Source organism: Lepidochelys kempii, chromosome 2 (genome assembly GCF_965140265.1).
Source record: "Lepidochelys kempii isolate rLepKem1 chromosome 2, rLepKem1.hap2, whole genome shotgun sequence".
In the NCBI taxonomy this organism is placed as follows: domain Eukaryota; kingdom Metazoa; phylum Chordata; order Testudines; family Cheloniidae; genus Lepidochelys; species Lepidochelys kempii.
The window spans coordinates 157,544,782-157,558,384 of NC_133257.1; the positions used below are offsets into that span (position 1 = coordinate 157,544,782).

The following is a 13,603-nucleotide window of genomic DNA, read 5'->3' on the forward strand; positions in this document are numbered from 1 at the left end:
CCCTCTATCAGAGGTTGAGGGCTTCAGTGAAGGAGCAGCTGAGTAGAAATAGCTGCCAGAAAACTTCTAGAGGCAATGTACTTCACTTATTTGCCCAAGAAAGGCTTGGATTGGAGGTCAAGCATATATTCCTCCCCATGAGTAACCCCTGAGACAGGAGTCTCTTGATTTTGAAGTCTTCTTACAGAAAGACTTGAAAACTGCACATTTGTCCATAATATGGTCATCACCTAGGCAGATGAGGCATCTAATATGCTCATCATTAACAGGCAGAACTCCTTACAAGTCAGACAGTTCTTAAAGCCCAAGGACTTATGCATGACTATTTGGTAGCAAGTATCATTCCAGGAACAAAAGTAAAAAAAATGTCTGAAAGGAGAACAAAGGAAACACTATAAAAGCCAAGGCTAACTACATATTAACTCACTATTTACACAAGAAAGGCTGCTGATATGCTCACTGTCTTTTGCTTTGAGGCATCACTGGGACTTGCAACCGTGTGTTGTGAGAACAAACAGAAGGAGGTAGACAGCTGTCCCAACAGGTACTACTGACCAAAAGCCTCTAGCTCGGGTGCACAGGGTGTGCGTGCACTTACAGTGGAATATATAGACATATAAGCAATCTAAGAAGAACTGGGATACTACACAAGGGTCTTTTAGATTTTTTTTTAAATAAAGAACCCACTCAAATAGCGTTCTATTAAGCTAATCAATTTTTGTTGCCAACAGAGAATACATGATCTGCATATTATTTTACCACAGTTGTAAGAAACTGTCTACCTTTGCAGATGGATATACCTGCACAGCTGGTGTAAGAGGATATACACATTCAGCTTAATCCCATTGCCAAATATAACTACACATTTGTATAGAACAATTCAAACGATACCATATCAAGCAGCATACAAACTCAAATATGGACAAGGTCTTAAATTGCTAGATCTTTCCCATAATTCTCTTGATAATTTTCACTATGGAAATAGGCCTTCAAATGCCCCATTTCCTTTTAGGATCATAAGGTCATATACGAGACCAAACACAAAAAGTTACCTTGTGTGCCGACAATCTCCATGTGAAGATGTGCAAGTCCACTGGCAGTGGACAAAGCTAGCTTTATCATTCCTTCCACAGTAACGGTATACCTGTTTAGGTAATCAAAGAGTGATCCATGCTCATGATAATCTGACACCAACCAGAGCTGAGTCCATGTACCATTGTCTGCAAAATAAGATATTAGATGTAAATAAAGTTGCCCAGCAAACCAAATGGTTTTTTTAAAATGTACCAACTATAAGATTTCCATAAGAGGAAAAAAACCCAGAAAAATAAACAGCAAAATATGAGTGGAAGGGAGCTGGCGGGGAGGGGGGGCGGGTGTGGAAAAAAATTCAGGCCATTCCATTCTTACAATTAATGTTCCACATTCCTGGGACTTCTCTCCCCTATTCTAGAAGAGGGAAAGGTTTTGAAACAATGAAGGGACAAAATGTATTAGTATCAAAGAATTAAGAAATGACATTCCCTTTTCTGAGAAAGCAGAAGCACATAGAAGTTAGAACACAGAACTTGGAATCAAGCAACCTGCTTGTTTTCTTATCACTGCCACTGGCTTGCTGCATGACTGTGGGCTAGACAGTTCTACACGATGGAGCTAATGCACACTCACTTTTCTCAGACCTAAAGATGACATGCACTAGGAACATGCAAATTTGCCTCAGATTTAGATCAGTGGACACCAAATACCAGGAACCTCAAAAATTAAAAAATAAAAACCACAGAAGATACTGTAAGAAGGGAATTCAGAATGTGAAACTTGAAAAATTCCAGTGAAAGACTGAAGATTCCTCTTTTGACCCAGAAAGCAGAGATGTGTCAGTTGCAAGACTTCGTTTTTAAACCAGACAAAGCAATCCTGCCATTGAATAGGCTTCCCTAATGTATTTAAAACAAAACAAAAAAGCTCTTTGACTAGTGGGAGTTGTTCAGACAACTTTATCCTTATTGTAAAACAAACCCCTTTCTCGCCTTAAAAAAAATAAACCTACCATTCTCCTCAACATATTCCTATTATGGCAACCATACTCCACACTACCTTTTGAGTATACATTTTTCATGCTAAGGACTCTGTACATGACACAGGAAGGAAAGGCAAGAAAAGGAAGGTCTTTATTCTTTCAGACATGCTGATGAACAGGACCTTGAAAGGATTAAGTTTCCAAAGAACAAAACTGAAATCTCAAGGAAAGGTGGTAAAGTCTACAAGATTCTTAGAATCCTCTGTGAATATTAAGGGAGGCTAGAGGCTTTTGGCTTTCTGTGAGATTTTAAAAGTAGAAAATCTTCAAATAGAGAAAAAAAAGGAGAGAGCTGTATCTGCCTTTGTCATAAATGTAAAAGGAAGGGTAAACCCCTTTAAAATCTCTCCTGGCCAGAGGAAAAATCCTCTCACCTGTAAAGGGTTAAGAAGCTAAAGGTAACCTCGCTGGCACCTGACCAAAATGACCAATGAGGAGACAAGATACTTTCAAAAGCTGGGAGGAGGGAGAAAAACAAAGGGTCTGTGTCTGTCTATATGCTGCTTTTGCTGGGGATAGACGAGGAATGGAGTCTTAGAATTTTTAGTAAGTAATCTAGCTAGGTATATGTTAGATTATGATTTCTTTAAATGGCTGAGAAAAGAATTGTGCTGAATAGAATGACTATTTCTGTCTGTGTGTCTTTTTTGTAACTTAAGGTTTTGCCTAGAGGGATTCTCTATGTTTTGAATCTAATTACCCTGTAAGGTATCTACCATCCTGATTTTACAGGGGTGATTCCTTTACTTCTATTTCTATTAAAAGTCTTCTTGTAAGAAAACGGAATGCTTTTTAATTGTTCTCAGATCCAAGGGTTTGGGTCTGTGGTCACCTATGCAAATTGGTGAGGATTTTTACCAAACCTTTCCCAGGAAGTGGGGTGCAAGGGTTGGGAGGATTTTGGGGGGAAAGACATGTCCAAACTGCATTTCCCAGTAAACCCAGTTAGAGTTTGGTGGTGGCAGTGGATATTCCAAGGACAAAGGATAAAATTAATTTGTACCTTGGGGAAGTTTTAACCTAAGCTGGTAAAAGTAAGCTTAGGAGGTTTTCATGCAGGTCCCCACATCTGTACCCTAGAGTTCAGAGTGGGGGAGGAACCTTGACAGCCTTAAACCACCAATTTCTGCTAGCGGAAAATAGTGAAGTCAGATCTTGCTGTGTTCATGCCAGTACCAAAGCCAACAAAGCTCTTGGTCTATGGTACCAGGGACAGTTAAAGGTCCAGTCTTAACTGAAAGGTCACACAAATGTTTGGTAGAAAGAGATTAGAAATAATCAGACACCCTGACCCTTCAAAAGATGGCCAGAAAAGCTGCCACCAGTTCTCTAGTCCTCCACTAAAAACAGAAGACCATACTCTTGGTATGTCTATTATCTCTAAACCACAGGGGGAAAAATTGTTGTAGACAAAAACTTTTGTCCGGTCTTTTACACATCATAAAGAAACAACTACTTCCTGTTGCAGGTTACCTTTAAAAATCTTCAAGCTCTCTTGTCTATGTTAATTCCCTCTTGCTTAGTCTGCTCTTGAGTTGTCTTGATCAGGCACGCAAGTAAACCTCAACACTATATGAAGTGCTGCTGCTTTTTTCTTCACTGGGTAAGTATCATATGTGGTTTCTTTGTCTGGGTCAGCAAGGTGAATAGTAATGACTGGTACTGAACCAGTTTCAAGGTAAACATTAGGAATTTGTTGTATGTACATATGTCTACTTGATGCTGATTCAAGAGATGTTGGCATGGTTGATGGTGCCCCGAGGGGGGTGTAGAAATTCAAAACTAAGTAATGAACTAATGAGTTAATTTAGGGTCGAAAATACTTCCCTTTGCTTAATTTAATTCCACTGTTTCCCTAATTAAACTCCGTACACTGCATTAAACAACACTCCTCTCTCCTTCATGATAAGATGACAATGTATCTGGAAGATGTTATCTCCCATTTCAATTCTTTTAATCTTTCCTCATAAACTGATCCCTTATATTTGTGTTGGTCTTTACCCAATGCTCCACATTTTAACGTCTTTCTAGTTTGGAGATGCCCAGAAGTGTCTAAGAACAATTTCATCAACGGTGTAAAACTCATGCTGCACTTCAATAGTGTCTTCCATCCAAGGATCTCAGAACATTGCACAAAAATTAGATGAATTTTAGTCTTGATTCCCCTACGAGATAGTATCTTCCTCATTTTACACAAATGGAGAAACTGTGGGACAATCCTGCAGAATTAGAGGGTTCAATGAGAAATAAGGGTGCTCAACATCTTGCAATACTGGGCACTTTGTGACTTGCTGAAAGTCACTAACTTTGCAGAAACAGAACAGAACCCAGGTCTCCCAACTCCCAGTTCTAGGTTTGAGTCAGAGGTACTCACCCTTTGCACAGAGAGGAGTCACCACTTTCTTGGTCCCTAGCCTTTGCATAGCTGTCCACCCCTACCTCCCACCCCCACAAGCACCAACCTAATAAATAATCTCACTTGGGGTTCTTGTTCACCACACTTTCAAAAATCATTAATATACAACCCAAGATGTTTCAGCACACCACAAGGAAATGCATACCTTAAAAACCCAATCTCCTCCATCTAGCATCAGAAAATGGTAAAATGAAAAGTGCGGAGTAGAAAACTACAATCAGAAAGTTAAGACTTCACCAGATCAATTTATAGGATTGTCTAATTTGTTGCCTGAAAGTTTTAACATATTTTCACCTCCATTCCAAAAAAGGTTGTCCTAAATGAAGCTGAGCATCAATTAACCATTCTTACAGGAGTCAGAGTTCCCACTGTTTACCACGTACATAATTCAGTCCTTTAACCAGTTTTAACCATTGAGACAGCGCTTATATCCAAATGAACATGAATTGGTGCACATATTAGGAAGTAACATATCTGAGCTTCAATAAGGCACAATACCATCTATGACATTTTCAGCTTTTTTTTTTGGTCAGACTGGACACCTATACAAAAAGTCAAGGTTTCTTTTAGAGATGTTTTGGTGGAACACCCAGTCTCCATAAGCTTTTTCTGAAATTCTTTCATACCTGAATATGAAATGATTATTTACCCTGTGCAGTAACTGTAGTTCTTAAAGGTATGTCCCCTTACAGATTTTCATTTTAGGTGTGCTTGCTTCCCCTGTGCCTTTGATCAGAGATTTCACACAGAACCATCCCTTTGGCCCGTGCATGCGTCTTACTTAATCTTGTGTGCCACACGGTTATATAGCGCACGCGGCAAGCAGCCCTCAGTTCCTTCTCTATTGCGAAGCTTCATAGCAGACAACTCTGAAGTGGATTGGAACAAGGTTGGGTAGTGGAGCACCCACAGAGGGACACATCTTGCAGAACCACAGTTACTGCACAGGGTGAGTAAATAGAGATTACTTACTATAACTGGAGGTTCTTAGAGATGTGTGGGCCCTATGTAGGTACGCATGTGTATAATGTACCTGTGTCTGGAAATTCTTCCAAGCAGTGTCTGTTGACCTACACATGCACAGGTGTAAGGGACAGTACATGCTCATGCGCCTCTCCAATTCCTCCTCTTACCACAATGCAATATGGTCCAAAGCAGAGAGGAAGAAGAGTTGGTAGTGGAATACAGATAGGGACCATCCCATCTCAAAGAACCTCCAGTAACCTCTATTTCTTTAAGTGTATTCCACACATAGGTGACTTTGCAAGCAATGTTCAGTCTGGAGGAGGCTGCGAGAAAGATGGTAGAAGTGATGCTTGTAATACTGCTGCATTTGACCACTGAGTCAGGGCATAGTGTGCTGTAAATGTGTGGACAGAGCACCAATTTGCCGCTTTCCAAATGTCCTGCAACGGGATGTCCAATAAGGATGCCGTGGAGGCTGCCTATGCTCGTTTGGAGTGGGCTGTAACACCCCCAGGAAGGGGAAGCTTTGCTATTTTGCAGCATTCTAATATACATCCCGAGACCCACTTAGAAATTCTCTATGAAGATATAGCTTGCCCTTGCGACCTTTCTGCTATGGGTTTGGTTGTTTATGGACAGAACACCAGGGCACATCTGATGTTGAGGGAGTGCAATCTCTTGTCTTCAGGAGAAGTATGAGGCTTCAGGAAAAAAATATAGGTACCTGAACTGACATCCAATTCAGAAACAATGTTGGGGAGGAATCTGGGGTAATTGTAGGGAGACCTCCTTGTGGAATACTGTGTAAGGAGGGTATGCCATCATGACTGCTAGCTCACTGATCCTTCTTGCCAAAACGACGGCTACTAAGAAGCCCACTTTAATGGAGAGGATGAGAGAGTAGTCCTAGGAGTTGCTGTCTAGGGCTCCACTGGAGCAATACATCGGAAGCTTTCTGTTTGTGTGGGATGCAAAGAGTGCAGTACCCCACCGTGGAAAGATGTTGGTTAGAACTGTGTCATGTATTTCCCATTTGTGGTCTGTAGAGAAGCTTCTGCTCAGCCTGTCTGCCAGGGAGTCCTGAACACCTGGAAGGTATGCAGCCTGTATGGTAATCTGATTCCTTAGCCTGACAGCCTCCAGGCAGAGATGAGATCTCACTCCTCATCATTTGTGAGATATTGTCCAACAGTATCTGTACATGGAGTGAGGGTATGAGGGGGAAGACCACCTTGCAGACTATGCAGACTACTCTGAGCTCCAGCAATTTGATATGCTGCCAAGCTTCCTGTGAGGTCCATGTACCCTGGGCTGTATGGAGGTCCAAATGTGTACCCCATCCTGTAAGGGAGGCATCCATTAAAACGGTGGCCCTCAGTATGGAAAGGCTGATGGGAGTCCCCATCATTATTTGGTTGGGTTGGACCACCAAGCGAGGGAGCCGAGAAATCCAGAAGGAAGGAACTACGACTCCAGAGTTTATGCAGTCCCACTTCAGCCAGTAGGTTGGGTGGAGATAGGCTTGTAGGCACTGCAAGTGGAGGCTGGCAGAGGGTGTCCATAGGTTTTTGTGACCATATGGCCTAACAGGGAAAGGCACTGACACACCGTAGTTGGTTCCTTGCAGGTGATGAGAGAGATCAGGTTTCTCATCTGCAAGGAGGAAAGCTCATGCAGATATAGAATCCAACTGTGCCCCTATAAAAGTCTTTGTGGGTGACAAAACACTCTTGTCTTTGTTTATACAGACTCTAAGGTGGCAAGGAGGCACCAAAAGAGACTATATTGCTGAGACAACTTCTTGGAAAGATTGACCAACTAGGAGCTAGTCGTCCACATATGGGAACACCATAAACCCTGGCATCTCACCTGGGCTGCTACCACCACAAACGCATTCATGAATACCCTGGGTGCCGTCACAAGCCCAAAGGGAAGGATGTGGAATTGGTAATACTCCTGGCCAACTCTGAACTGCAGGAACTTCACCTTTCACATGAGAATGTCCATAGTTCTAAAAAGAGGGCCTCCTAGCTTCAGCTCTCAGAATTTCCAAAGAAGGCCCACCGTGTGGTCGAAAACCTGCTTTCTGATGGCACTAAACTTCTTGCTGACAGCATGGAAGAATCTCTGCACATGTTAAAGTACTCTAGGGCCACTGCATTCTCTGGGATCTATAAACCTACCTGCAAAAGAAAGTTTGGAGTCTGAGACAGTACAGAAATCTTGCCCTGCCCTATTTTCAAGCTCCCAGGGATAATCTGAACCCATATTCAAGAGAACGAGGTTTCAAAGGAGAAAAATCACTCACATCCGGACCTTGGACCTCACAACCTTCCACCTGTAAGCACCAATTTTGACATGCTGATCAAGGTCAGAATCATAAAATACCAGGGTTGGAAGGGACCTGAGAAGGTCATCTAGTCCAACCCCCTGCTCAAAGCAGGACCAATCCCCAATTTTTGCCCTAGATGGTCCCCTCAAGGATTGAGCTCACACTGGGTTTAGCAGGGCAATGCTCAAACCACTGAGCTATGCCTCCACCCCTAAGAGTGGAGGGATAGCTCAGTGGTTTGAGCATTGGCCTGCTAAACCCAGGGCTGTGAGTTCAATCCTTGAGGGGGCCATTTAGGGATCTGGGGCAAAAATTGGGGATTGGTCCTGCTTTGAGCAGGGGGTTGGACTAGATGAACTCCTGAGGTCCCTTCCAACCCTGATATTCTATGATTCTATGGTCCTGTGCTACCATACTCTTTTTATACTAACTAAAATGATATAGAACTACGGCCATAGAAATGGAACAAGCAGCAGTATTGAGAGGGCTGCGGAGATATTCTGGTGAGCAGCTGGCCTTCTGCAATAACTGCCTAGAACTGCTCTGTGTTCTAATTATAAGACACTCAATAAAGAAGTTCAGCTCCATATAATCTGTTTGGTTGTACTTTGCCATCAGTGCCTGGTAGTTGGCAATTCTAAATTGTAAAGTAGATGCCAAATATGATTTTCTATTCAACAGGTCGAGGTGCTTCTGATCTTTATCATAGAACGTAGATTTAGTATGGTGCTGCCTTCCACATTTATTATCCACCTTGACCACCAAGGAGTTAGGAGAGGGATGAGAAAATAAAAATTTGCGGTTCCAGGACATCAGCCAGGGATGGTGGAGGTGGCATAACAGCTTCATCTAGTCAGGAAGAAGAGATGTTGACTGGTGGAGAGACCTTTGCATCAGCCCAAGCTTCCTGTTCCTCAAAAGGTCTCTTCCTGAGGTTCTGGTCTCCTAGATAGGCAACCTCCATCACCCTCCCTATGTCTGAGATGGGTAGTGCTTGAGGTGCTAGTGAATTGGTGATAGGTCACCCAAGGGTCCGAGTATGGCCAAGTGGGTGCTGCACATGGCATGGGTGAAGACATCCATGGGTGCTCAGACCAGCAGGATTGTGGACATCTCTCACAAGTCATTTCAATTTCCTCAGAGATCTCTGGAAAAGAGCTTCTACAGAGATGGAGAGGAGAGTCTTGGACAGATATTTGAGAGACCAAGTCAAGATCTTCAGAGTGGATTCTGATGAAGTGGTGGAGCACCAGAAGAACCTTGAGCTAAAACTGTCAGTACTGGACAGGCGTCCAGGGATCTGTAGGTCATTGGTGCCAAAAGAAGACTGAAGCTGAGCAATGGTGATTTGAGCTTGGACACAGATAGGTCTTGGGGAAAAATGAAACTCCTGTGATACTAAAAGCGTGGTTAGTATCATGTTCATGGCTTGAGCCAAAGTAATGGTAGCTGAGGGAGCTGATGGTACCGTGAGTCTCCGATGCTCTGAGTGGAGTCCAGATGGAGCCCATGCGGTCTTCTTCAGTACTGAGTGAGTAGCAATAGAGCTGTTTGTGATGCCTCGGTCCCTTGATGGTACTGGTGGCCTATCAGAGGCTGACATTTTGAAGTCTTTAGGCTTAACAGTGCCCTGGTTACCTGAGGAACCATCAGCCTTGTGGGTACCAGGTCAGAGTCCAATGAGTGTTGAAGTAGCTGGACTCATCAGCAACTCTGACTTCTTTGAGGCAGATTCCTACCAGGAGAACTTGGGACATGGCCTATGGAAGTCTTATGAGAGGAGTCTTGGGTTTTCCTCTTAAATGTCCTTGAGGAATGCAGCTTGGAGACAGTAGAGGTAGCTGACTTATTTGAAGACCAGTATTTGCGGGGGTACCCTGGCTGGGGTCAGAGGCTGGGTGCAGCAAGCTCTTCATCATGCGGAACCAAAGTTTGATCTCTCTGTTTTTTCTAACTCTAGATTTTCATGCCAGACCAAAAGCACTTTTTGGAAACTTGAAGATCCCTGAAGCGAGAGATGCACCAGGAGTGATCACCACATACCAGGATTGCCTCCCGATATGATAGGCAGAACTGGGCATGCCCTTCCAGTAACAAAGCTCTGAGAAGGGGAGAAATTATTTTAAACTACAGGTCGAACTACTACCTCTTAGTAGTTTATTTTAGAGCTATGGGGGCACAGCCGAGGTAGAACTTAACATGGACAACTGCTAAGACTCGGTCTCAAGTGGAGGCAATTTAGAAGGAACTGAAGGCAGTTAGTAAGCACAGCACTATACAACAGTGTGGAGCATGAGTTTCATGCATGCTACATGAAACCTCCGATCAGAGGCACAAGCTTATTTCGAAAAAAGAAAGGGTGGTTAATGGTTAGATTTATTGACCTTGGACCTATTTTTTACATCACAGAAAATATTTGCAAGGTTATATTTTTTATATATATTTCATCATTAGCAATACATCACCACAAGAAGGTAGAATGATAAGAAGGTTAATCTATGTAATTAGTCATCAAGGATGTTCAGACCTCCTTGGTCTGAAGCACACTAATATTCTCCTTCTACAATTCCTGCGCCCCTCATCCCCCACCACAAGACTTGCATGTGTTCTCGTAGTTAAAACTATTTTAAATTCTCTATTTCTTTTATCCATTAGATGGAAGCTCTCAAATTACTTCTGAATAGTTTGTACTCTTATTATGAGAGGTCCCTCACTTGCAATGGTCTCTTTACCCTTCCAAATTTTAAGTGAATAACTTTCAGATACTTTTCACAAACTGAATGCAGGTTCTGAAAAACATATTGATGAACTCTAAGCAAACTTCGTACACTTCAGTTTTCCTGAGAGAAACTAATTTGATAGGATATGTTAGGGACATTTTAGTATTTGGTAAATTTAGCATCGGGCTTTGACTACTTCTATGACAACTACCCATGGAAAATGCTACGTTGATATTGCCTATCAACACAGGAAAAAAAAAATCTATTCCTAAGAAAAAGATAGGAACTGTTTGACTTGGGTGTTTTTGCAAGTCTGAGAAGTTAAATGTTAAAATCTTCTAGTAATGCTTTAATAAAATCTAGTAATGCTTTAATAAAATCTAAATCAGATCTGGATCAGGTCTACACACCTTCTCAAAATAGATGGCTACCCATCCCTTGAAAGCCAAAATTTCCTTGTCACATCCTAAAAATTGACTTTTACTTAAGTTACAGGAGCTGACAGTTTAATTACAGATAGTCATATGACACTATATAAAGGAAAGGGACAGCAGAGCTCAATTGGGAGTAGCATACATCTCCAAATGCAACTGTGGTAGTAAAATTGAATTAAAAAAGAAGTAAATCTTATTTGGGGGAGTAATTGCTTAACTTGTCACAAGATAAGGAGGAGCGGAGGCTGAACAACTTGCTGGGAGTGCAGTGAATTGTTGACGCAATCCTGGCTGTTGTACAGATGAGTTTTGAATGTAGCAGAAAGTCAGAGCACAGAAATATGCATATTGACCATATGACAAGTAGATTTACAGAAATGGTTCAGTATCTACACAAAAACTGAGTTGACTAGACAAGACCATTCAATTTAAATATAATGCTTAATGTCTGTGTGCAAGTTGTACATAATGTGCTGCCTAGTTTTGAGATCTCAGTTGATTGATTGTTTTTTGAGGTAAATTAAATGACCAGTCATTAAAAAGTTAAATAAAACAGATTTAATAAAACTCACGTGTAATCCTAGATTACACTTGCAGCAACCTTTCCACAAGCATCAAAGAACATGAAATGTCCAGAAAGTGGCATTTGTGTTTTCAATTCCTATGAAGAGTTTGAAATAGGAGTACATACACAATCAATAAAAAGTGAAAAGTTATCAAAAGCTTACTAACCTTTATTGTCTGCCGCTATAAATCCAAGAATATTTTCATGACGTAGCATAACAGTTTGATAAATTTCTGCCTCACGAAACCATGAGCGTTCTTCTCTTGAAGAGAATATCTTCACTGCAACTTCTTCTCCTCTCCATTTCCCTCGCCAGACTTCTCCAAAGCGACCCTTCCCAATGCTTTCTTGAAGAATGATAGTCCTTGCAATTGTTCTTTGAACAAGTAAAGGCAGACCTAAAAAATAAAAAATTTTAAATTGAGATTAAGCTCATTCAACCATTAATTGAAAAGATTTGTTGCTTATAAAGCAACAGATATATAGTGCTTGCCTTGATTAGTTAAGAGCTAGAGATAAATAACAGTCCTCCTTACCTTACTTCATCCATAATCTAAATTAGGAGTTCGATCCTTTTAAGACCAGACTTCCTAAACATTTTTTGTTTAGCAACCTTGAAAATACCAGCAATTACAAGTACCAAATGATTAAATCAAATTCTAGATATGGATTTGTAACAAATAAAATGTGAAATTCGTTTCCTGTGAGTTTAAAGTTTTGAACTACTCGTGCATTAATTGCATTCTATATTACATGTAGCCACCCAGGAAGACACTTGCGCATTCTGCAAAGTGGTTTAAAAAAAAAAAAAAAAAAAAAAAGCAAAAAACACATGCAGGGATGTATGAAGAAAAAAATCAAAAAAACATACCATTGTACTATTTAAAAGACTGATTTTATGAAAAACAAAAAACACCTTCATCTATGAAGCTCTATTTCTAGTCACTCTACCACAAAACAAACGGTAGAAAAAGAAGTCCTGAGAAGAAAAAGAAGTTAGAGACACTGAGAAACTCATTTACGAGCAAAGAGAATACAGTGGTTAGAGTGCTAGCCCGCTCCAGCACAACTTTCCTGTGTGCCCTTGGACAAGTCACTTAATCTTAGGTTTCACTATATATAAAATGGGATAATAGTTCGACACCTCCGAGACAAGGAAGGAATTACTGGTATCCTTGCCAACTTAATTGGTTAGCCCATTTTCAAGCCCTACTAGGTCGTTTTGGTTAGTGGGGGAAATTAATGATTGGTCAGTTGTTTTTTTAAACACACAACCCTATTTACAAAGAATGCAGGAGGTCTTATATCCCTGAATACAACAGCTAGAGACACTTGCTTCGCTCACAGTTCCAAATCTATTTCCAGCCCGCACTTCACCCAAAAGATCTCTCCATTTTATTTTTGTTGCGGTCAGGATCATGCTACCCGAGTTTCTCCGGCTGCAAAGCCACGTCTACACAAATGAAGCTGTACTGATGCACCTGTGCCGCTGTAAGATTGCTTGTGTAGCCGCTCTATGCCAACAGGAGAGAGCTCTCCCACTGAAATAAAACCACCTCAAATGAGCAGTGGTAGCTATGTCAGCAGAAGCTCTCCAACCAATACAGTGCCATGCACACTACCACTTATGCCGATAAAATTTATGTCACTCAGGTGGTAGCGCAGACATGGCCTAAGGCTTCTTTGGGCACATCTACGCTGGCAGAGTTACAGCATCGCTCAGAGCACATAGGAGAAACCGCTGCTGTGTTCACACTGTCAGCTGCCTGCGCAGTAGCATGTTCACACTTGCGGCACTTGTAGTGCTACTCAGAATGGTGCACTCTGGGCAGCTATCCCACAGAGCACCTCTTTCTCTTCTGCTGTTAAGAGTTGTGGAAAGGAGGAGGGAATCACGGGGCATCCTGGGTCATGTCCCAATGCCCTGTGATGCATTGCTTCACATCCCAGCAATCCCTGTGCTTCCATCTGCATTTGGGGCCATCTTTCAACTGTTTCTGTATTGCTTGCCCTGCCTCTTTGGGCTGCAGGAATGGATCCCGAAATGTTGACCGGTATGCTGCTCGCTCTGACCAACACTTCACGTCACGAGT

General features: G+C 41.8%; 1 protein-coding gene across 5 annotated transcripts in view; it reads right to left on the reverse strand.

The window, feature by feature from the left end:
- Positions 1-13,603, reverse strand: part of TGFBR1 (transforming growth factor beta receptor 1) — a 74,227-nt gene that overhangs the window by 32,173 nt on the left and 28,451 nt on the right. For all 5 annotated transcript variants that reach the window (XM_073332551.1, XM_073332548.1, XM_073332549.1 and 2 more), the window contains 2 exons: positions 11,678-11,908; positions 1,053-1,220 (listed from right to left, as the gene is read on the reverse strand). In XM_073332551.1, coding sequence (XP_073188652.1) covers positions 1,053-1,220; positions 11,678-11,908 — 399 coding nt within the window. The remainder of the gene's footprint in view (positions 1-1,052; positions 1,221-11,677; positions 11,909-13,603) is intronic.